Source organism: Colias philodice, chromosome 8 (assembly GCF_061535455.1).
Source record: "Colias philodice isolate Cphi_HAF_F1 chromosome 8, ilColPhil1 Martin Lab GWU primary, whole genome shotgun sequence".
NCBI classification, from domain to species: Eukaryota; Metazoa; Arthropoda; class Insecta; order Lepidoptera; family Pieridae; genus Colias; species Colias philodice.
Genome location: NC_143093.1, coordinates 7,194,983 through 7,215,950, shown reverse-complemented (window position 1 = coordinate 7,215,950; position 20,968 = coordinate 7,194,983). Strand labels below are relative to the sequence as shown.

Sequence of the window (20,968 nt, the reverse complement as noted above, 5' to 3'; positions counted from 1 at the left end):
TAAGTACCTACTTATCAAGATAATAAAAAAAAATATTAGACTTGAAGTATGAAACCTACAGAATGTGCAGTCATGGGGTTTTCTAATATTTACCTGGACAAACTGCTAGGTTGGCAGGTATAAACAGGCATATCCGTACCAGTTACTTTCACTTGATGGGATGATAGAAAAAAAATATATGAGCATGAGCGCTGTTTTATAACAAAATTGTTTATTGTCTCAACCTGTGGTCTCAACACTGCATAATTAAAAAAATAAAAAGATTTTTTTAATAAATAACTAAAAATATCCTGTCCAGGATTTTTTCAGTAAACCCATCTTTAATAAATTTTTTAATAAGTAGACTACATTTATTATAAAATTGGTCTCATTCTATTATCACGCCGGTACAGGTCGACCTATATTCGGATCTTAGACCATACGTCCATGATTAACGTTGGGCACTTGTTGGGCACAGACGCGGCACAGACGTTTGGGAAATTCAAACACATTAATGTGGCGATTTATGGTGGTGACCATGGAAATATATTATATACTTCGTCTATATTTCCGTGGTGGCGACTGGCGACATTGTTACAGAATGAATAGACACCACAGAATAAGTATTAGTTACTACGTAAATAGACACTAGATTCTAGCCTACGATTCTAGTGGATTCTAGCATTCTTGTGACTCTAGCTGATCATTAAATTCTAATTTGATTCTACGTATAATTTGAGACGCGGCGCTGCAAGACCCAAAAATATTGTTGCCAGTATGATTTTATTCAAAGATTTTTTCAAATCACAGAAGATTAAAAATGCCCCAATAGTTGAGAAAAATAGGTTTGGAGTTAAAAATGTTGTTATTAGACGTTTATTTATTTTATGCAAAATTATCGAAAAGATAGAGAACACTTATTTGGCAGTGGCACCCATAGCACCTACAGTAGGTAGTAGTGTGAATTAAATCTACATGCATTTATTTAAGAATTTTAATGCATTTCTTCGCGAGAATGATTTGAAATTATTTTAGAAGAAAGAACGGTTTTTTAATCGCGCATTAGTTACTGGTTTGCTCGTAATCCCACTAAGATTCCCATTCACCCTACATAATGGTATGTGATGTTGCAAATATGAGGAAAGTACTCTATATTTAAGTAGAAAAACTTACGTAATACGAATAATTAGATATTTCTGAATATTATTTTATATATTTTAACAATTAAGAGTATTTATTTACAACCACATAATTTGCGAAAAATGAAACTTACATTGAAAATGACATTCACTCCTACCAATGTAAAAAAAAATAAAAATTGACAAAGTGAGCTGTCATTTTTCTATCCACAAAAAGATTTATCGCTATTGCTTACAAAAAATAATAAGTTTTGAATACGTAGTGCCTATCAAAAATGTTTCGAACAAGTGTATTCGATAAATTATTGGGTAAGTAATGTATGAGATGCAATAAATATGTCCTCATTTACATTGTTATTGATATTGTTTTGCCCTGTCTTATTTCATTAATTTGCATCACTTTCTTTTTTACTGCACATTTTTCCTCTTTAATGACGATTCATTTATAACAAGGTGATCTCTTTATCATTCTACTTATTTATGACTAAATATTATTTCACTATTCGCATTTTGTATTGTTCTAGATAAAGCGACAAGTAATCTACGCCTAGATCCTGACTGGCCGTCTATCTTGCAAATCTGTGATTTAATTAGACAAAATGATTGTTCGTGAGTATCATATTTTCGCCAGTTCAACCCTCATTACAATATCATTAAAATTGTTTTGTTACTACTATATTGACTCACATATATATACATATTTATAATGTAAAAATTATGTACATTTAAATGTAATATTGTCGATATTTTTAGACCAAAATATGCAGTGGCTGGTGTCAAAAAGAAACTTTACTCACAAAATCCTCATCAGGCAATGTTTGCATTGCTAACCTTGGAAAGCATAGTTAAAAATTGTGGTAAGAAAAATATTGTTACATTAGAAATATTGATAATAATTAAACATCAATTTTTTGTATAGTTTTAAGGATCTGCTTAGCAATAAGTTTTCTTGGATTTTAAAATCAATTCTACTATGTACCAAATAATCATATTAATGTAATAAAATAAATTGTTTAACCCATCAGGCCCCGGAATCACAGACACAATAGAAAATCTATTGTGTCGCGGTTCAATCTGGCCTCTCGGTGGTCAATGGGTTAAAAGATCAATTTTTAATTGTTACTACTATACCAAGAAAAATCAACAAAACTATGTCTTACTCTGTGCATAGCTTATCATAAGCGCAAACATAGCTTAGAAAGATGTAATAATATTGTTTATATGGAAATTACTAAGATAGTTGTGATATAGGCTCAGGTGTACATGATGAGGTTGCATCGAAAGCATTCTGTGAAATGCTACGTGATTTAGTGAAGACAACCCAGCATGAAAATTTGAAGACCAAAATTCTTGAGTTGATACAGGCATGGGCGTTTGCTTTCCGCAACACTCCCAAATATAGAGCTGTGCAGGTATGTAAATATGACTTTAATTTATATATAACTGGTGGTTACTTTAGTGTTTTAAAACAGTATCAATTATTCTACTGTGGAAAAATGTCAGAGGTATATAGATCGTGTAGCACCATCTCAAACTTCTACACTGGAATAAATACTGTTTTAAGACATCATAGTAACCCCCCTGAACACTCTGATGAGTGTTAAGTATGAACAATAATATAAATTAAAAAAATATTTTTGTATACATTCCATGGATTCTAGTCGTGGGTTAGAATCCACTTGTTGTTAATTCATTACTGTCCAATGTCCATCCCAGATAATCCCCCAATTAAACTGTAAATTGATGCATTTATTTATTGAAAATTTTAATTCACTGAGCAACTAATGCTAAAGGTATCAGAGTCTTTCTACATCTAGAATTTAAAAAGCTCATTTCTTAATCCAATCACATTATCTTTTGTATTATTGTGTGTCTTGAAAACTAATATGATGTATTTTTCAATATCCAACCTGATTGAGTACATTTTTAAGCATCATGTATTATGCAAACAAATTACAATAGTTTGACCAGACCATTTTCAATCTGACCATTTTAAAATTGGTTATCACCAGAGCACTGTTCTTCCGTATTGATTTTCTTTGTAATCTAATTATAACAAACTTATGTCAAAGTCTAGTCATCAATTTCATACTGCTTGTAAGGCTAGCAATATTAAATACATTGTGTATTTATGTAATGTGTGCATGTGGTGATAAAATCTTCTAATAATATATTTTAATGGCAGGACTAGTGTCAACGACCTGATTATATGTATTCAATTATGTTCACATTATTATCTTGTGTTTCTTTGTGTTTGAGGTGAATGTATGATTTAATTATATAATGATAATTTGTATGTAAATAATGAATGCTCATATTTTACTGTAATTTTTTTTTTTCATAAATACTGTACCTCTATAAGTTATACTTTATGCTATTTTGTGATGTCATTGCCTGATTATTATCACTTCACCTGACAGTATGACTCATATCATAGTAGATGCTGGTTATCACAGCAAGTGCCATTGTTTAAAAACAAAAAAATTGTGTCTGAAGAAATATATCTAGTGTAAAATATAGTTTTAAACATTTTTTTAATATACCAGGATACAGTGAATATATTAAAAGCTGAAGGACATAAGTTTCCTCCGTTGAAAGAATCTGATGCAATGTTTTCTGCGGACACTGCCCCCGAATGGGCAGATGGTGAAGTCTGTCATAGGTAAGATGTATTTTTTATACTTTTAAATAAAATTAAGAACATTTGTTTTCTAAATATTTAACCTTTTACCTAATTATCATTATTTAACTATAATCTTAGATATCATATAAATTATGAAACAAATTTCATCAATTTTTGTTTGAAATGACTCAGCAACAATTATATTTAGGTGCCGTGTGGCTTTCTCTTTGATGGTTCGCCGCCATCATTGCCGTGCTTGTGGCCAAGTGTTCTGCCAACAGTGCAGTTCCAAAACTTCAACCTTGCCCAAATTTGGCATTGAAAAAGAGGTAGGTAATGATTCCTTACTTTAATTTACTTAACCAATTACTTAAATAGCAGATAGTTATTATTTTTATTATTAAAAAAGGTGCGAGTTTGTGAGGCTTGCTTCGATAAAGTCAGCCGTCCACCGTCCTCTGCAAAGATTGAAATTGTTGACACATCAAGCGATTATGGCCCTGCTCAACCACAGGTTAGTCAATTATTTCTTAATATACTCATTTCAATGAATGATGAAATATCAAGATTTCTATTGCAATTAACAGTGCTTATAAAAAGCAATAAAGAAGTAAATCCTTTCCATTTTTTAAACATGATATTATCTTGTTTGTTTATTTTATTTAAAACATTTACATTGTTGTTTTAAACTTGAGGTTAAAGGGGAATAAAATCATAACTATAGGTACTGAATACAAATAGCTGACTATAGCAGACTCAAATCCAAATGTTGACTATTATCATCTTATAATTTCATTTTAAATATCCTTATTGTTTAATTATTGAAAACCAGTAATTTGTTAACATTACTATACATATCATATTAGTTGTTAGACAAACAGGATATTGAAAGAAGGTATTATGTTATTATTATTTATTCCTTAATAATATCTTATGCGTAGTGTATCATTACATGAATGCTTAACTATTGTCCTTCATATGATTCGCCGGGCATTTCTCCACCAGGAACTAACATAGCTATATTCATACCGTTAAGAAGTATCTGATCTAGCTTGGTTATTTTTCTACCTTCTGGAGTTGATTCATATTCCGTGACGTCATCTAATAGCATGTTAACAAAATCGTCAAATCCTTGTAACGTTCCAACCATTTCTTTGTCATTCTTCATAATAATATGAATGCGCGATCCTATACATTTATCGACGAGCTCCAGCGGCAACAGCGTGTTGGGATTCGGAAGTGCTTGCGCCATGTTTAAGTTTTTCAAATATGTACGGTATTTGATATAAGCCAATTATTCAAAATAATTCGATTCAAAAGAAATATTATATGAATACTTTCACAATAAATCGTACAAACAACTCGCAATTTACAAATTTCTAATGACAGTTGACATGACGTTTAACATTTGACAGTTCATATATTTTATCAAAATGTCTCGCGTCCCATAGCCACAATGATTGATATTTTTTCGGTATTCAATTATTTTTCAGCTTTAATTAGACCAAGTAATAATTATTTAAATATTCAATTTATTATACATCTCAATTTCAAAAATATTACTGATAATTTCATTACTAAATTGAAACAAAAGTAAAACCATAGACAATAATATTGAACTTTTGACACTGGCAATAATTCAAATTTCAATTGACAATTGGAAATACAGGAAAACTGAACTTTTGAATTAACGATTAACATTTATCAAACCAATATTTGTTCTCGTAAGTTACCTACTTCGAATCTTGTTGTTTTATTTTATGTGTTAGTCTTTAATAGTACCACGAATTATAAAAATGCCTAGAGACTACGTAACAAACTTTCGTGGAGATGTTTGTTTTACACCAAACGGTAATATTCGTGTCAAAGAAGAACCAATCTCGCCTAACGATAATGACTTCGGAGAACACAACAGATTGGATTTTTTCGAGAACGGCTTTACTGCTATGAGAAAGTCTCTTTCAATGAACGATATCGCTATACTGAAACAGGAATTTTCTAATTTAAACTTTGAAAATGATGAGGACGGTGTTTGTGAAAGATATCATAAACAAACTGGAGGAAACCAAGAATTATCGAAAACAAAGTTTGTATCAATGGCCGAGGCCATATATCACTATGAGCGAGATACTCCAGGACGTTTTCGTACCACTAAACCTAAACTATTTCAACCACAACAAGTAATGAGCAGATCTAGGTTGACTATAGCGCAATCTCCCATGTTGCGTTGTAAAACTCGCGCGCGTCCTCGTCATATCATGTCACAGAAAGAAAAAGAAGAAATGGAGTTGGAAGAAATAAGAAAGTTTAAAATTAAAGCTAATCCTATTCCTAAATCTGTGATAATTGGTCCAGTTCATCTACCGGATGTGCCAAGAAAACCGAGGACAGTTCCTGAACCTTTCAAACTTACTGAATTTCATAAGAAAAACATGCAATCACCCGAACAAGCTCATCACTTTAAAGCCCGTCCTGCACCAAAACATATACTTGAGAAGCCACAGATTCCCATAAAGCCTATCACAAGTATTACTAAACCTGTTAGTCCTAAATTTCATTACAAAAGAGCAAACTCAACTGATTGCTTGAAGCATGAAAACAAACAATGTGACATGGCCACTAAAGCTAAAAACCAAGAAAAAACTGAAAAACATATTGTTCGACACGGTCCTGTCAGACCAGAACCATTTTCCTTTGAGAAAAGGGATGAAGAATCAAAGAGACGCAGAGAGGAAAGAATAAAAAAACAGTTACAGGAGGAAAGGAAAATGGCTTCACAGTTTAAGGCACAGCCTTTACCAAACGCTGTTAAAAAAAGGATGCACTCTGCATCAGGCATTGGTTCTACTGCTTCTTCAGAAAATAAGGAAAATCATGTCAAGTTTGAAGCCAAACCTCCTGTAGTACTCTACAAAGAACCATTTAAGCCTGTACTGCAGGCTAACCCTATTTCAAAGCCAGTGCCCTTCGAGTTGACTACTGAAAAAAGAGCAGCTGAAAGAGAAAGATTTGAAAAACAAATAAAAGAGAAAGAAAAGGAAATTGAAAGAAATAAGCAGCTGAAAGAACAGGAACAGCGAGAGGCTGAGGAAAGGGCAATAGCACAATTGAGGTCTACATTGGTACATCATCCAAAGCCAATCCCATCATTAAATCCATTTGTTCCAGAAAAATCAGCAGGACCTCTCACTGTTCCAGAAACACCTAAATTTGTTAGAAGACTGAAACAAAAGTAAATTTATGTTCATTATTCATAATACAAATTATGTGTTATTTTTGTCGCTTTAAAATGGACTGCTTTTGGAAATTGTGATTGACATTTTATATATATTTAACTTTAACATTTATTATTACTGTAGCAACATGTATAATGCATATTATTATAATTATGTGGTCTTTAAATAAATATAATTATTAGTCGTATCACTCTTTTTTTCATTTCCTTTATAGTTTTTATATTTGTGACATAATTATTATTATGAATCAGAATTTAATAAAGCAAATCATCATCAATATTGAGTATAATGCTATCTATGCACACAATATAAAACCTGAATTACATGCCATTTTAATGACGTCATCTTGAAGTAATACATTGTTTATTTATATGACTCCTAAATGTATTGATTATTGGTTATTTATTTGTTATAAATATGGTTATTTATATACCTACTAGCTTTCCGCCGCGTTTTCAAAGAAAAACCCGTTCCCGTAGGATTTCCGGGATAAAACCTATCCTATGTCCTTTCTCGGGTATCAAAATATCTCTATACCAAATTTCATGCAAATTGGTTCAGTAGTTAAGGCGTGATTGAGTAACAGACAGACAGACAGAGTTACTTTCGCATTTATAATATTAGTATGGATATTTATTTATTTATTTATTTATGATAAGGTACCTTACAGCTAGTGATACAATTATTGAGATGAATAAATACTAAGCTACGCCAATTAAAAGGTACACCAATAGGTAGTAAAAATAATATACGTATGTGAACAAAGACTAGTATAAGAATTTTACAAATGATAAGAGAAAATATTTTAATTTCATGTAGGTAAAGTAAGCATTGATCAAGCCCAATAAGTATTTATAAAGAAAGGAAATGTTTTAAATGTCTTCGAATTAATTAATTAATATGAATGTGTGTAATTGTTACAACTTACAGTTACCATTTAATTGAGAAGTTTTCTAAAATGATAAAATCCTTATCTAGTGATTCAATACATACTACATATAATGAAACCAAGGTTTTTACTAAGGAAAAATTGTTTTGTAAAACACAAAACTTAGTAAGGTCTCTTAGCCCTGCATAGTATTTAATGTCTTGATAGAGGAACAATGAATAATATCGGAAAACAAAACATTAGTTACTATTTACAAACTATCTACTATCATATTACAATTGTACATTGTTTCATTGTACATTTTTTGCTTTTATTTGATGATTTATTCTGAATAGAAGCCACCAGGGAAAACGGCGGAAGAGTTGCAAGAAGAAGAGGAATTACAACTAGCACTTGCTTTGAGCCAGTCAGAGGCTGAACAAAAGGAGAAGGAGAAACGCTCCCGCTCATATATTGCTCCTGAACCATCGACTCATCCAACATGTAATTATATTTTTATTTTTAACTAAACTCTTTAGTAATGGTTTTAGAATATTAATGAAAAGTTTCATCTTGATTACATATTTTATGATTGAATGTGTATTTAGTTATAGCTAAACATGTCATGTTATTGTAAAGATAGTTCACAATAATTATTTGTAAATTGTTCACATTGAGTGTAGGCCAGTCAGAAACTCTGAAATATTTGTATTTAAACACGTTTTAGTATATCTTGAATTTCATCATTATTCACAACAGAGGCGGCTCGCCCTAAGGAGCGCTGGTGCAGTGAACTCCCATAAATAATTATAATAAAATCATACTCCTTAATTTAATTATTAACATTAATTATTACTATTTAAAATCAATCATAATCTTTAAAACTACTGTTAATACCAATGAATATATCCATCATTCCATCATCCCATACACCTGTATAATACCTACTGTATTAATGTAACGCGCGAAGCGGTGCGCTCACGATTGCGATCCAATGAAAAAAGATTTAGTACATTTCCTAATACGAAATCCAATAGGAGTGAAAGAGAGGGTTTTGCCAAAGCCCTGCGCGTGAAACAAAAGATTTTCTATGGAAAAGTAGCAAAATTCGGAGCGGCGCACCCGCAAACGTTGCCGGTTCGTTTTTACCGCCCGGCAGGACAGCGATTGCGACGTTGCCAGTTGCCACGTCTATAATATAAACAAACACTCGACTCTCGAGTCAACTTCAATGCACGCGCGCGATTCATGCAATTTTCTAATTAAAATTATAAAATACGTGTTGAAATAGCCTGTAGTTATCAGTATTACTTGTGAGTGTTAAAATGAACAATAATTATAATGTGGCGTTCATTAAAAAGTGTGATAAAACGTTACAAATTCGGCTTGAATGTAAAGCTAAGGGACCGCCACGGCCTGAACTTGATCTTACGCAAAAATGTACGACAAAAACGAAAACATATACGCGTGTGTTTAAATCTGAACAATATGTGAAAACACCGTGGTTGTGTGGTTGTGATGAAAGCAACAACAGATATTTACGAATGTCTTGTCGCTTTAAGTTATAGATATTTTTGCACACCAAAAAGAAAGACGTATGTATTTCCTTTATAAGTAATTTTTTTGATAAATGTACTGCTTTACACCATGTATTTTCAGTGTTTTATTTCAAGTGAACACCCATAAAATTTTGTCACGAGCCGCCTCTGATTCACAATATGTTTATGTTTGTATGTGAGATTAGACAAGAAAGAGATATTTAAAGTGGGTCATTTAAATATTAAATAAACAGATTTTATTCAAACTTTGTACTTATCAATAAAAATACAATGAATTAGGTTAAAAATAAAATTATTATTTTAATAGATTATAATTTATATATTATAAAAGCGTATTTTTAAGTATTTTTTAACTATAATATTATTATTTTATAAACTTCTATAGGTGCGTTGAGAGGAAAATTTTAAAGTCGCGTCATGGCAATACCGTCACGTCATGGAGTAATGCGACGATTTCAGTATCTTTGGTTCTTGCCAAAGAAGTTTCACTTCTGACACATGTGCTCGGCACACACGCTCTTTTTGAAGTGAAACTTCTGTATCGGGGTTGGACAAAAATTTAGTGTAACATTTTTGCGTTACGCCATACTCGTAACATTTTTAAGGTCATAAAGAAGTTTCACTTCTTACGTGTGTACTCTAGTACACGCATACATTTTTTTATCTAGTAGGTATATTATAAAGAATGTATATTTTCAGTATCCCCAACGCCGTCGTCAGTGAGCGCGTCGCCGGAACACGGCACGGGCAACGCGGAGCTGTCCCGCTATCTCGACCGCAACTACTGGGAGCAGCGGCTGTCGCGTGACCCTGCGGCGCCCACAGCGCCGTCCTCGCACGGGACTAATGACGCGGCGGAGGTATGGGGATGCTTTTTTATTGAAGTGAAAACTTCTTTAGCGGCGTTGAGCACTTTTTCTGTAATGGGTATAAAATCTTAAACTCGCGTCAGGACACGTGACCTGATCGAAAAAACGTAAGACGGATACCATTCCAAAATATCAAACATGCTCAACGTTAATAATCAAGTTTTCACTTCTGCCGGCACTCCCAGAGTGCAACCCGTCTTTTTTTACTGTTTATGGCCAGCTGTATGAAAAAAAAAAATGAAATAAAGCGCATATTATACGGAATGCGGCTTCTATGGCACGAATGACGCCGCTGTGGAGTGATGAATCGAGAAATAACATAACTTATTCATATAAATGAATAGGACTAGAATGATCCAATATCTATTTCTTAAATACAAATTAATAAATTATTATTACCTGACGTCATAGTCTAGACTCTAGAGTCTCGAGCAAAGAGCAAAATCCCTTTATATATAATAATTGAAATGAAAAATCCAACTAATAAAATAAAATTCGTTCAGCTGTCGATGATATGTAAGTGGTTAAGTAAATAACACAACTTGAATTTATATAAAATATAAGTATGTTTATTATCAGGACTTCTCGAAACCTTCGTCTGCGAAATCTCAAGAAGATGAAGCGGAGGATAAAGAAATTGATGACTTTGTTGAGAATCTCAAATCCCAAGTGGAAATATTTGTTAACAGAATGAAGAGTAATTCTTCTCGGTATGTATACTTAAAAATAAATGTTTTTAATAAAAAAATTCTTATATGTATCAAACCATCCAAAGTCGCATAGTTACTATTTTCGGATAATTTCTGTGAAAGTAAATTTTTAACAATTTTTACATGTGTATTCACTTAGATTTATGTTATTAGTTTTTCCATTTGTGGTATACATAATATAATGAATTTAATAAGTCTAGATAATTATAATTACTATAGATTAAGTAAATTATTTATTATTTCACAGTGGTCGCTCCATCGCCAATGATACATCTGTACAAACGTTATTCATGAACATAACAGCAATGCACTCCAAGCTTCTGAAATATATTCAGCAACAGGACGATAAAAGGGTTTACTTAGAGAGCTTACAGGTAATAACAATCAAATAATTTATTTATAAATTTATATTTTTCATTTATAAATCTCTGGAATGTATAGCTATACAGCTTGGAGACAATATTACAAAAATTAATTAAACCATGTATAGTCATAATTTTTTTTGTCCGTCCATACAAATTGTTTCGTATTTTTGATGATATTTTAAATACTATTATGAAATAGTATTTGCGGTGTTTTCATTTATTGGTAATGACTTCACCCACTTTTTCGTCTTTATCCATTACATACCTTTTACATTACATACATTTTTTTTAATTACTAGCGGTCCGCCCCGGCTTCGCCCGTGGTACATGTTTACGTTTTCTCTACATAAGAACCATCCTCGTTCTTCAAGAAATATAATAAAAAAAGAATTATCGAAATCGGTTCAGCCGTTCTCGAGTTATGCGCTTACCAACACATTTTGCGATTCATTTTTATATATAAGATTACATATAAAAATATCATATCTTATCTTAGGTGGCCTGGAAGAAATCGCTTCTAAGCGATAAGGTCACCTTTTGTACTTCGCATGCATACAAATATATATTATACTTGTAATATTAAATGGTGTGGTACAATAAATGATTAAATAAATAAATATCTTCCATGGTAAAATAACTTAAATTTACAATCGCAGGACAAAATAAGCCAAGTGCGCGACAGCAGAGCGGCGCTAGACACGCTCCGCGCGGAACACGCGGCGCGACTCGCACAAGCCGCAGAGGCGGCGGAGCGACAGCGGCAAATGCAAATGGCGGCCAAGCTGCAGGCCATGAGGAAGAAGAAGCACGAGTACCTGCAGTACCAGCGGCAGTTGGCGCTGCAGAGAGTGCAGGTGGGTCTCCGTTTGTCACGGAAGAATTCTACCATACCCGTGGCCCCGTCGTTGATGCGGCTTGACGGAACACAGTGGGGTTTTGGTCGGTAGGAATCCGACATAACCCACGGCCCCTTCCCCGGAGGCCGTGGGTATCTATGCAAGATTTCCCTTGTGTGTGCTTGATTTCTGTCACAATCGTGTTATGATTTCTTTGATTTAAAGTCGATGTTCTCTAAGATGTAAACAAAATAATATTGTTAATCTTTGTTCCCGTTTTACGTCTTGAAAACCTCGTAATAATATTGGCATTGATTAATATGATCATAAAACCTGTAATGTACCATAATATAAAACAAAAATATATAAGTTATTCAGGTATCTTACAGTTACTGTTTTCATTTAAACCAATTATGTATACTTTTATTGATTAGTTTTTAGGCTCAATTCAAAATAAATATTTTTATTAACTAATTTATTTTCTAGGAGCAAGAGCGCGAAATGCAAATGCGACAGGAACAGCAGAAGCACCAGTACATGATGTCCAGCAGCGGTTATTATATGCCTGGTGTTGCCATGCACCAATTCCAACCCGGTTTTCCCAATCAGCTCATGTACGCCCCGTTTCATCCCCAAATGCCACCTCAAACGACAGACGGCTCCACACCATTACCTGGACAAACACACATGTCTCAAGCTAACATGCCAATGAATGTTAATCAAATGGGAACAATGTCTCAATCGATGCCACAAATGAATACCTTCCCTATGTCTACATCGGCGGCTACGTTGAGCCAAGTTCCACCAATCCAAGGACCAATGAATCAACCGAACATGCGCCCAGTCATGGGACAACAGTTACCCATGCAACAGCAGATGATGATGCAGCAAATGCAACAAATGCGTCTACCGTCTCAGCCGGGCATTCACCAAATGATGCCGCAATCTGTCCCAAATGGACCTCCAGGTCAAGGTGTATCGCAACCAAATATACCTAACCAACAACAAATACCAAAACCAAATATGCCGAATCAGCCACCTAACACCATGATGCCTCCCATGACTCTTGCGCAACCTAACATGGTGCAACAAAACGCCACTAATCCAATGTACGGTATGCAAATGCAGCGAATGCCAATGATGCAAGGTAACCAAATAAACAACAATCCCCAAGGACCCGTATCTGGGTATCCAGTTAATTCTCAAAACCCTCAAACTAGTCAACAATCTGGATCCCAAATGCCAGGTCAGCCTATGCCAGTGCATAGCCAACCAATGATGCATAACCAGTCAGTACCTGGGCAGAATATGCCTATGCAAAATCATTTGCCTCCCACTAGCCAGAATTTACCTCAACCCCAACAACAGGGCCAGCAAAATCATCAGCAATCCCAAATAACTCAACACCAGCCCATGCCTGTTCCAGGACAACCACCTCACTTTCAAAACCCTCAAATGCTAGCACAAAATCAAAACATTCCTCAAAACCAAAATATGAATCAAGGTCCACCATTGCAACAGAATCAGATGCCAACAAATACTCAAGCTGCACAGATCAATTCCCCTCATAACATGGTGCCTCCTTCAATGCAACAACAAATGCATCCACCGCAAATGACGATGCCTACGTCTAATCAAATGGCACAACACATGCAACCACCACAACCGGGGCAAATGCCTCAAAATATGCAACAATCTGTTGGACAAATACCGCAAAATATGCATCTGCCTCCTAACATGCAAGCAGCACAGAACATGCAGGCGCCGCAAAACATGCAGGCCCCCCATAATATGCAAGTGCCCCAAAACATGCAAACGCCGCAAAACATGCAAGCGCCGCAAAATATGCAGCAAGGGCAGGTCCCCCCTAATAATGTACAGGGTCAAGGTGTAAAAAATCAGCAGCAAAACTTTGGAAATGCACCACCAAATCCGCAGTCTGCTATACAACAAACTCAACAAGTCCAAACTCCTATCAAGTCTGAAAGTAATAACAATACTGCGGAACTTATCAGTTTCGACTAGACATTCTGGAAAATTGTTATTTAATGTGTAAAATTTTACCACAATAGCATAGAACTTGACTATAAAGTTATAATGACATTATCCACACAGCTTTCTAATATTGTTGATTACTAATTCATAATCATATAATAGGTACATATTATTCTTATTATTAATAATAATCAATAGAAATTATCATCACAGTTTCTTTTATAAATTTTTAAGTTATTTGCAGAATAATATTATTAGTGACTCAAGACTATTGTAGATGGTACTTGTAATGTATATATTATGTGATACAATATAAAAATATTTGTTGTGCTTAGTAAATTTAGAAAATTTAATAAAATTATAATAATATATAAATAGAAATTCAAATATTTTTTATTTTCTCTTTTTTGCTGATAATTGTTTTGTAATATTTACATAAGTAATATAAGTTATGATCTACTATGTAAAAAATAAAGTCTTAAACTTATTTGGTGTTTTTTTTTTGTTTTCTTTCCCATTTGTCATGACAATGATCATGATGACATGTGTGTTAGTACTTATAGTAGAGCCATTTTAATAGGCAACATTTGACAGTTCAACATAATTCAACAACGTAACCTAGTAACGACGACATAGAATAACATGATATTTCGTTTTGTTAGAACTGCACATTTGCTTAACTTTTTTCAATTACGATTACATATTTATAATAATAATGACCGATGCAACTAATTTTAAGATTTGATTTTACTGATAAACCATTCTAAACATTTTCTTATTTAAAGAACTGACGTCGCTACAATTTTGTGTCAATAAACCTTTTTTCTTTTTAAATACCAGAGACGTTACTCTAAAAATCGAAATCTGACATCTAGAATCGAATGCATTGGTTACTTGGGAATAAAAATCATCATAAATTATTGACATGTGTTTCAAGTTCGATTGACAATTGTTTCAAGTCCGTATCGATTAATTCGCTTTAATCGATGTTTTTAAGCAGGTTACCACCCTATGAAGATAAAATTGATAGACGTCAAATGTTGCCTATTAAATTGGCTCCACTATAGTGCCCTTCATAGAGTGACACAGACTCGCGCGCGCGCTAAGAGAGTAGGTACGTATTATATTATAGTTAAAACCTGGTGGCTTGTACTAATTAGGTTTTTAATACCTCTTTTTATTGCGGCTGATAGGTGCGAGACCCGCGAAGCCTTTCACTGCACTGTAGAGAAAACTTGCATGTTGATAATCATTTTATTGAGTGAGTCGATAAAGTGGTACAAATCGGGTAAAACGGCATAATTGGGTAAAACGGCACTCGCTGTCTAGTCTGTCGTTGAGTCTGTCTGTCTGTACCAAAGAATACTTATACTCTAAAAAAGAGGTCTGTACGGAATCATCATGAGATTTTGAAGCGCCTGACGTTTGCGCGCTTGATTTGAATTAGACGTGACGTAGACGTCATCTATGAATTATTTATTACATTTATATTTTATACAGTCTACAATACAAATCAAATATTATTATTATAACTTGCTCTATGAAATAAAAATTCAAATAGACAGGTGGGAGATTTAGATATTTTATGAGTACCTATTCGTATGGTAGAAGAATAGTACAAAAACTTATTCTTACATATAAATCATGAATTCACCTAGCTCTTCCAAAGAACATTCGAAAAAAACCCAAAAACCAGTATATAAGTATTGCATTGTGCCGATGTGCAAAAATACAATAAGATCAGCACCCGATAAAGTGTTTTTTCTCGTCCCGAGAGGTGCAGCAATAAGACAAACATGGTGTAATGTTATGAAAAGAGACATGGTGTCTCCATCAACTTGCTTATATTGCTGTGAAGATCACTTTGATGTGAGTACCTGCCTATTAAAAATTGTATATGGTGACAGTAGATCATCCTACGGTACCTAACAATTTTATATAATTCTAAGAAAACACTAAGTAGGTATCCTTAACTAATTTCTAATACTATTATTGTTAAAGACGATTCGTTTGTTTGTTTCTTCTATCACAGACCACAGTGGAGATATTTTATGATGTTATTTCCATGTCTGGTGATAGTCATAGAGAGTGTCACCTAGGCTACTTTTTACTGCAGTGAACATTTTCATTACATGGGAAAAAATCTATTTTATAATTAATGTTCTATTACTTATCTATTTTATAATAATTTTATAATAGGTACTGTTTTATACCACATATTGTTTTAATTAGTTAAATGTTTGGGTTTTAGGTAGAAGAAGATACATTTAATTACATGCGGTTTAAAATTTCTAATTTGCCATTAAATATTAAAAGGAATACATTGAGATTAAAGAAAGGTATTCTTCCCCACAAATTTAAATGCCAAGAATCGGAATGCACTATTGACTTGGAGTTACAACCATGCAAAAGAAATGGCAAAAATACAAAATTTTTACAATCAGGCCGAAGTTGTCTTTCTGAGCCTCCAGCAAAACTACCTAACCATTTTAATGCTTCAATATCAGAAACAAATTCAGAATTAGACACTACTTTGGAACCTGCCCGGTTAAATATTGAAGACACAAAAAATAAATCTTCTGGCAGCAAAACATCTATGGGCAGTCTATCTAATGGAAAGAAAATAAAAGTTAACAATCACATTGAAGTTAGTAATGAAAATGCTTTGCTTACAAAGTCATCAATTTCAATAATATCTTCAGTGCCTATTCCAAAGATGACATCAATATCTCCTGTGAAAGTACCTCGGGCACCTGATAAAAAGAAAATTCAAGATAAACCTGATTTAGCTTTAAGATCGTCTCCTCAATGTTCACTGGTATCATCAAAGACCTTTGAATCTGATCTAAGTTTACCGGAATCAAGATGGATTATTGAAGATGACACTTTGGTTTCCTGGAGTGCTTACTTCCAAGAACACCATTTATGGGAAACGGAGATTTGAAAAAATTTCCTTTGTAGGTACTAGGAAAAAATAAAAGTACCCTCAATTCAATGATGCAAATTGCAAAGCAATAAAGGAGAACTTGGGGATTCATTTAGTTTGTGATGTTCTATAAGGATAAGAAAATATTTTGATGTCTATATTTACCTACTACCTATTTAATACATAAGTAATGCTCAGAATGTTATAATAATTTCACTCTAATAATGATGTCTACTATTGATATAGGTAACTACTATTTATTACTGTTTATTGATGACAACAATGTAAGAGGAAATGCAGTGGTTATATCTCCATTCAAACACTCTGAATCTGTGTGCTCCAAGTTTATCCTACTAATATTATACTAAAATGCGAAAGTTTGAAGGGATGGATGAAGGTATGTTTGTTACTCTTTCATGCTAATTTATTTATTTATTTATTTATTTACGGCATACGCCAAACCATACATATATTAAACTTAATTCTAAACTTATCACTATGTTCTTAGCTCTAGGTACCTCTTACATTCTTCACCTATCATTCCAATCCCTGACACAAACAAATCATATACTGGTGCAGAATTGAGGATTGAGTTCAGCAGTGAAAGCATGCGAGGCACCGGAGACTGCTGGCGTTGAACCGTGCGTGTGCGCCAAGCAGCTAACAGTCGGTGGCTACGAGCCCGTGTATAATTGTCAGGCACATTAAGCCGTAAGAGCATTTCTACTAAATCATTAGAATCTATTTTATTGTATAAAACGTTAAGAGCAAATTTAACAGTTGATAGACTTCTACGAAGTTCCAGCGAGTTATAACCCAAACTACCCAGCAAGAATTTTGTGGGATACAGATATGGGTAATAATTAAAATTTCTCGCATACAAGTACCTTAAGAACTTCTTTTGGACCTGCTCCAACATAAGGACATATTTTTTCTCGTAGGGACTCCAGACAATGGAATTAGTCTCTAGAATACTCCTAACAAGTGCCGAGTAGAGAACTCTAATAGCGCTATCTGAAAGTCCGACAGAGTTGCGCAGTAAGAATCCTAAACGTTTGTATGCAGCGTTAGAAACATTGTGAATATGCTCATGAAACGAAAGATGAGGCACGAATGTGATACCTAAGTCGCGTACTTTATTCACACGTGATATTTGATCCTGTCCCAAACTATAAACATAGTTCCGTATATAGGCTGAACGACTAAATGTCATAAATTCACACTTGTCAATATTAAAGTGTAGTTTGTTCTCCACACTCCACATATAAACTGCATCTACGTCTGTTTGCAAGAGGCAGTAATCTTCATCCGATTTAATGACCTTAAATATTTTAACATCATCGGCAAAGAGTAAGATATCCGACTTTTCAATTACATCCGGTAAATCGTTTATCAGTAATAAAAACAGCAAAGGACCAAGATTTGATCCTTGACTTATACCAGATCGAGTAGAATAAGAATCTGAAATATACGGGCCATATTTTACAAATTGTTTCCGATCCCTAAGATAATTAGAAAACAGCTTGAGCAAAGTCGGGCCACATCCATGATCTGCTAACTTCAACAACAGTACATCATTATCAACACGGTCAAAAGCTTTGCGGAAATCGAGATAAATAACATCGACTTGATTCTGCTTATCCATTTCACGTGATAATGTCTCAACAAGTGAAATGAGATTTGTAGCGACCGACCTGCGTGGTAAAAAGGCATGCTGAAGAGGAGAGATGTATGGCTTGCATTCATGTAGCATTTGAGAATGCAAACACATCTCAAATACCTTGGCTAGTGAACATAAAATCGCCACTGGTCTATAATTTTCAACTTTGGTTCTACTGCCAGATTTAGGAATCGGTATAACTCGCGACTTCTTCCATAGTGTAGGGTATACACCTTTCATCAGAATAAGATTGAATATGTGCATTATAGGTTCAATTAGGTATTCCATAAGACCCTTAATGATATAAGCAGGTATCATGTCAGGTCCAGGAGAAGCGTTAGATTTTAATTTTTTTATACATCGACTGATTATATCCTTATTTAAAACCTTTATATCGAAGAAACGTGAACTGGACCTAGCCTTAGAATTAGCAGAGTCAAAGTCCAGTTTTGGTGAATTAGTTAAAAACACTGATTTGAAATGCTTAGCAAACGCTTCTGCCATGTCCTTACCCCGGTACTCAGTATCATCAAAGGTCACCATTGTTTCTGTATTATTTCCTTTGCGCAGTGAATTAACATATTGCCAAAATTGTGTTGGTGTATCAACTAAATTTGTAGATATTTTATCTAAGAAATCCTTATGTGCTTTATTAATATCATTTTTAATTTTTGACCTTAAAAATTTAAATTCATCATAAGCTCCACGGTTATTAAGAAATTTCCACTGCCAGTGTAATTGAGCTTTGATTTTTAAATTGTGTATGATTTCATTATTATAATATACTGGATAAATACGACGATTCGTCCTAGGTTTTTTATTCGGAATACATTGATCAAAAAATTCATAAATAGTACAGTTAAAGTATTCAAGTGAATCATCTACCTCAGGAATATTATAAATCTCTTTCCAATCAAAATTTTTAACATTGTAATGTAACGATAAGTAATTCCCTTTACTAAAATCCCAGTTTCTAGAGGTTTCTGTAACAATCGGCTCTAATGTTGGGCTCCGAGAGAAAATTTTATAAATTATACTCACGTTTAATGGAGGATGATGGCCATCAATCCTAGATAATTCCTCACCTGGATTCACGGCTGACACACAAACATTATGCACACTCAATTCTGCATCAGTAAGAACTGCATCCAACACTCTTCCATTCTTATTCACAATGTTATTGCATTGACTCAAATTACATTCAACTAAAAAGCTATTAAAACTCAACATAACATTTTCACTACAACTATAAAAATTAAGATCGCCCATAATTAACAATCGTTCACTGTTAAGTTTCTTATATATACTAGACACATTATTGAACCAATTCAAATACATATTATCTGAGGCAGAAGGTGGAATATACGCAACACAAACATAAATAAAATGTCCATGTAACTGAAATCGCGCCCATAAGTCCTCTACCTCTTGACTTTCATATTCGGGTAATCGTAAAAGCGTTAAAGGTGCCTTAGCCAACAACATCACGCCACCACCAGCACGCCCACGATCTCTTCGAGCAACAGACCAGTCACCAGCAATGATTTCTGAGTCTTCTACAGATTTATCGAGATTAGTTTCCGTTATAGCAATCAGATTAATGTTCATAGTAGTAACCAAATTCGTCCTCCAGTCATATAACTTAGTTTTGAGCCCTCTTACATTCTGATAGTATGCATTAAAAGTTATCTTTTTGCCGTCTCTACGTTGTAATTTATTAGGATTCTTTCTTTTCGAATTTACCACGAAAAAGAGACTTCCAAGGTTTAATGCATATTTCAGCAGCCCAGTTATCTTCGATCAGAACCTTACTGCTCAATTTATCGGGGACTCCAATCTTGAACGAAGCATAGTTACCACGTGACTTTAATGCTTCCACTGAACAATTATTGGTAGCACAGATATTAGCCAAGTGCATCCGAACCTGATCTTCTGTTGTACCATACTTAACATAAAACAGATGGAAGAACTTTACTTTCTCAGATGCCTCCAAATTTGAAATTCCCGGTTTAGCCGTTCCTCTAATAATATCAGCTGATTTATAACGACGGACACTCTTACGTTTCACTTCAGTCCAGCGTGACTCTGTTCTCGGATTATTGTCGGTCGTCACCAGGGATTGATTCTTATATGATATCTCTTTATTGTCACATTGAAGATCTGGCACCTTTACAGTCTCAGGCGCCGGCTGGCAAACTGAAGC

The 20,968-nt window shown here is 33.9% G+C and overlaps 5 protein-coding genes across 5 annotated transcripts in view; 3 read left to right on the top strand and 2 right to left on the bottom strand.

Moving 5' to 3' along the window:
- The window catches only part of LOC149486621 (G protein-activated inward rectifier potassium channel 3-like), a 63,898-nt gene that overhangs the window by 25,365 nt on the left and 17,565 nt on the right, over window positions 1-20,968 (bottom strand). The window lies entirely within an intron of this gene.
- On the top strand, window positions 1,291-14,666 carry Hrs (Hepatocyte growth factor regulated tyrosine kinase substrate). The gene is made up of 13 exons (XM_089698264.1): window positions 1,291-1,427; window positions 1,643-1,727; window positions 1,872-1,975; window positions 2,370-2,530; window positions 3,665-3,780; window positions 3,950-4,070; window positions 4,151-4,255; window positions 8,202-8,349; window positions 10,104-10,264; window positions 10,853-10,983; window positions 11,231-11,357; window positions 12,005-12,202; window positions 12,671-14,666. Exons 1-13 carry the CDS (start codon window positions 1,394-1,396, stop codon window positions 14,207-14,209), a joined length of 3,030 nt encoding a protein of 1,009 aa, XP_089554390.1. The 5' UTR covers window positions 1,291-1,393; the 3' UTR covers window positions 14,210-14,666.
- On the bottom strand, window positions 4,640-5,141 carry LOC149486625 (U6 snRNA-associated Sm-like protein LSm5). The gene has a single exon (XM_089698323.1). It carries the CDS (start codon window positions 4,991-4,993, stop codon window positions 4,706-4,708), a length of 288 nt encoding a protein of 95 aa, XP_089554449.1. The 5' UTR covers window positions 4,994-5,141; the 3' UTR covers window positions 4,640-4,705.
- On the top strand, window positions 5,420-7,123 carry LOC149486624 (targeting protein for Xklp2-like). Its single transcript, XM_089698298.1, has one exon. It carries the CDS (start codon window positions 5,538-5,540, stop codon window positions 6,975-6,977), a length of 1,440 nt encoding a protein of 479 aa, XP_089554424.1. The 5' UTR covers window positions 5,420-5,537; the 3' UTR covers window positions 6,978-7,123.
- Window positions 15,640-17,501, top strand: LOC149486622 (uncharacterized). Its single transcript, XM_089698224.1, has 2 exons — window positions 15,640-16,048; window positions 16,431-17,501. Exons 1-2 carry the CDS (start codon window positions 15,824-15,826, stop codon window positions 17,121-17,123), a joined length of 918 nt encoding a protein of 305 aa, XP_089554350.1. The 5' UTR covers window positions 15,640-15,823; the 3' UTR covers window positions 17,124-17,501.

What these genes read in the sequence shown, in the direction of transcription:
- Hrs (XM_089698264.1), top strand. Translation starts at nt 1,394, where the DNA reads ATGTTTCGAACAAGTGTATTCGATAAATTATTGG. An exon ending in TGTATTCGATAAATTATTGG is followed by an intron (nt 1,428 to 1,642) that starts GTAAGTAATGTA and finishes GTATTGTTCTAG; the next exon opens with ATAAAGCGACAAGTAATCTA. An exon ending in TTTACTTAGAGAGCTTACAG is followed by an intron (nt 11,358 to 12,004) that starts GTAATAACAATC and finishes TTACAATCGCAG; the next exon opens with GACAAAATAAGCCAAGTGCG.
- LOC149486622 (XM_089698224.1), top strand. Translation starts at nt 15,824, where the DNA reads ATGAATTCACCTAGCTCTTCCAAAGAACATTCGAAAAAAACCCAAAAA. An exon ending in GCTGTGAAGATCACTTTGAT is followed by an intron (nt 16,049 to 16,430) that starts GTGAGTACCTGC and finishes TTTGGGTTTTAG; the next exon opens with GTAGAAGAAGATACATTTAA.
- LOC149486624 (XM_089698298.1), top strand. Translation starts at nt 5,538, where the DNA reads ATGCCTAGAGACTACGTAACAAACTTTCGTGGAGATGTTTGTTTTACA.
- LOC149486625 (XM_089698323.1), bottom strand. Translation starts at nt 4,993, where the DNA reads ATGGCGCAAGCACTTCCGAATCCCAACACGCTGTTGCCGCTGGAGCTC.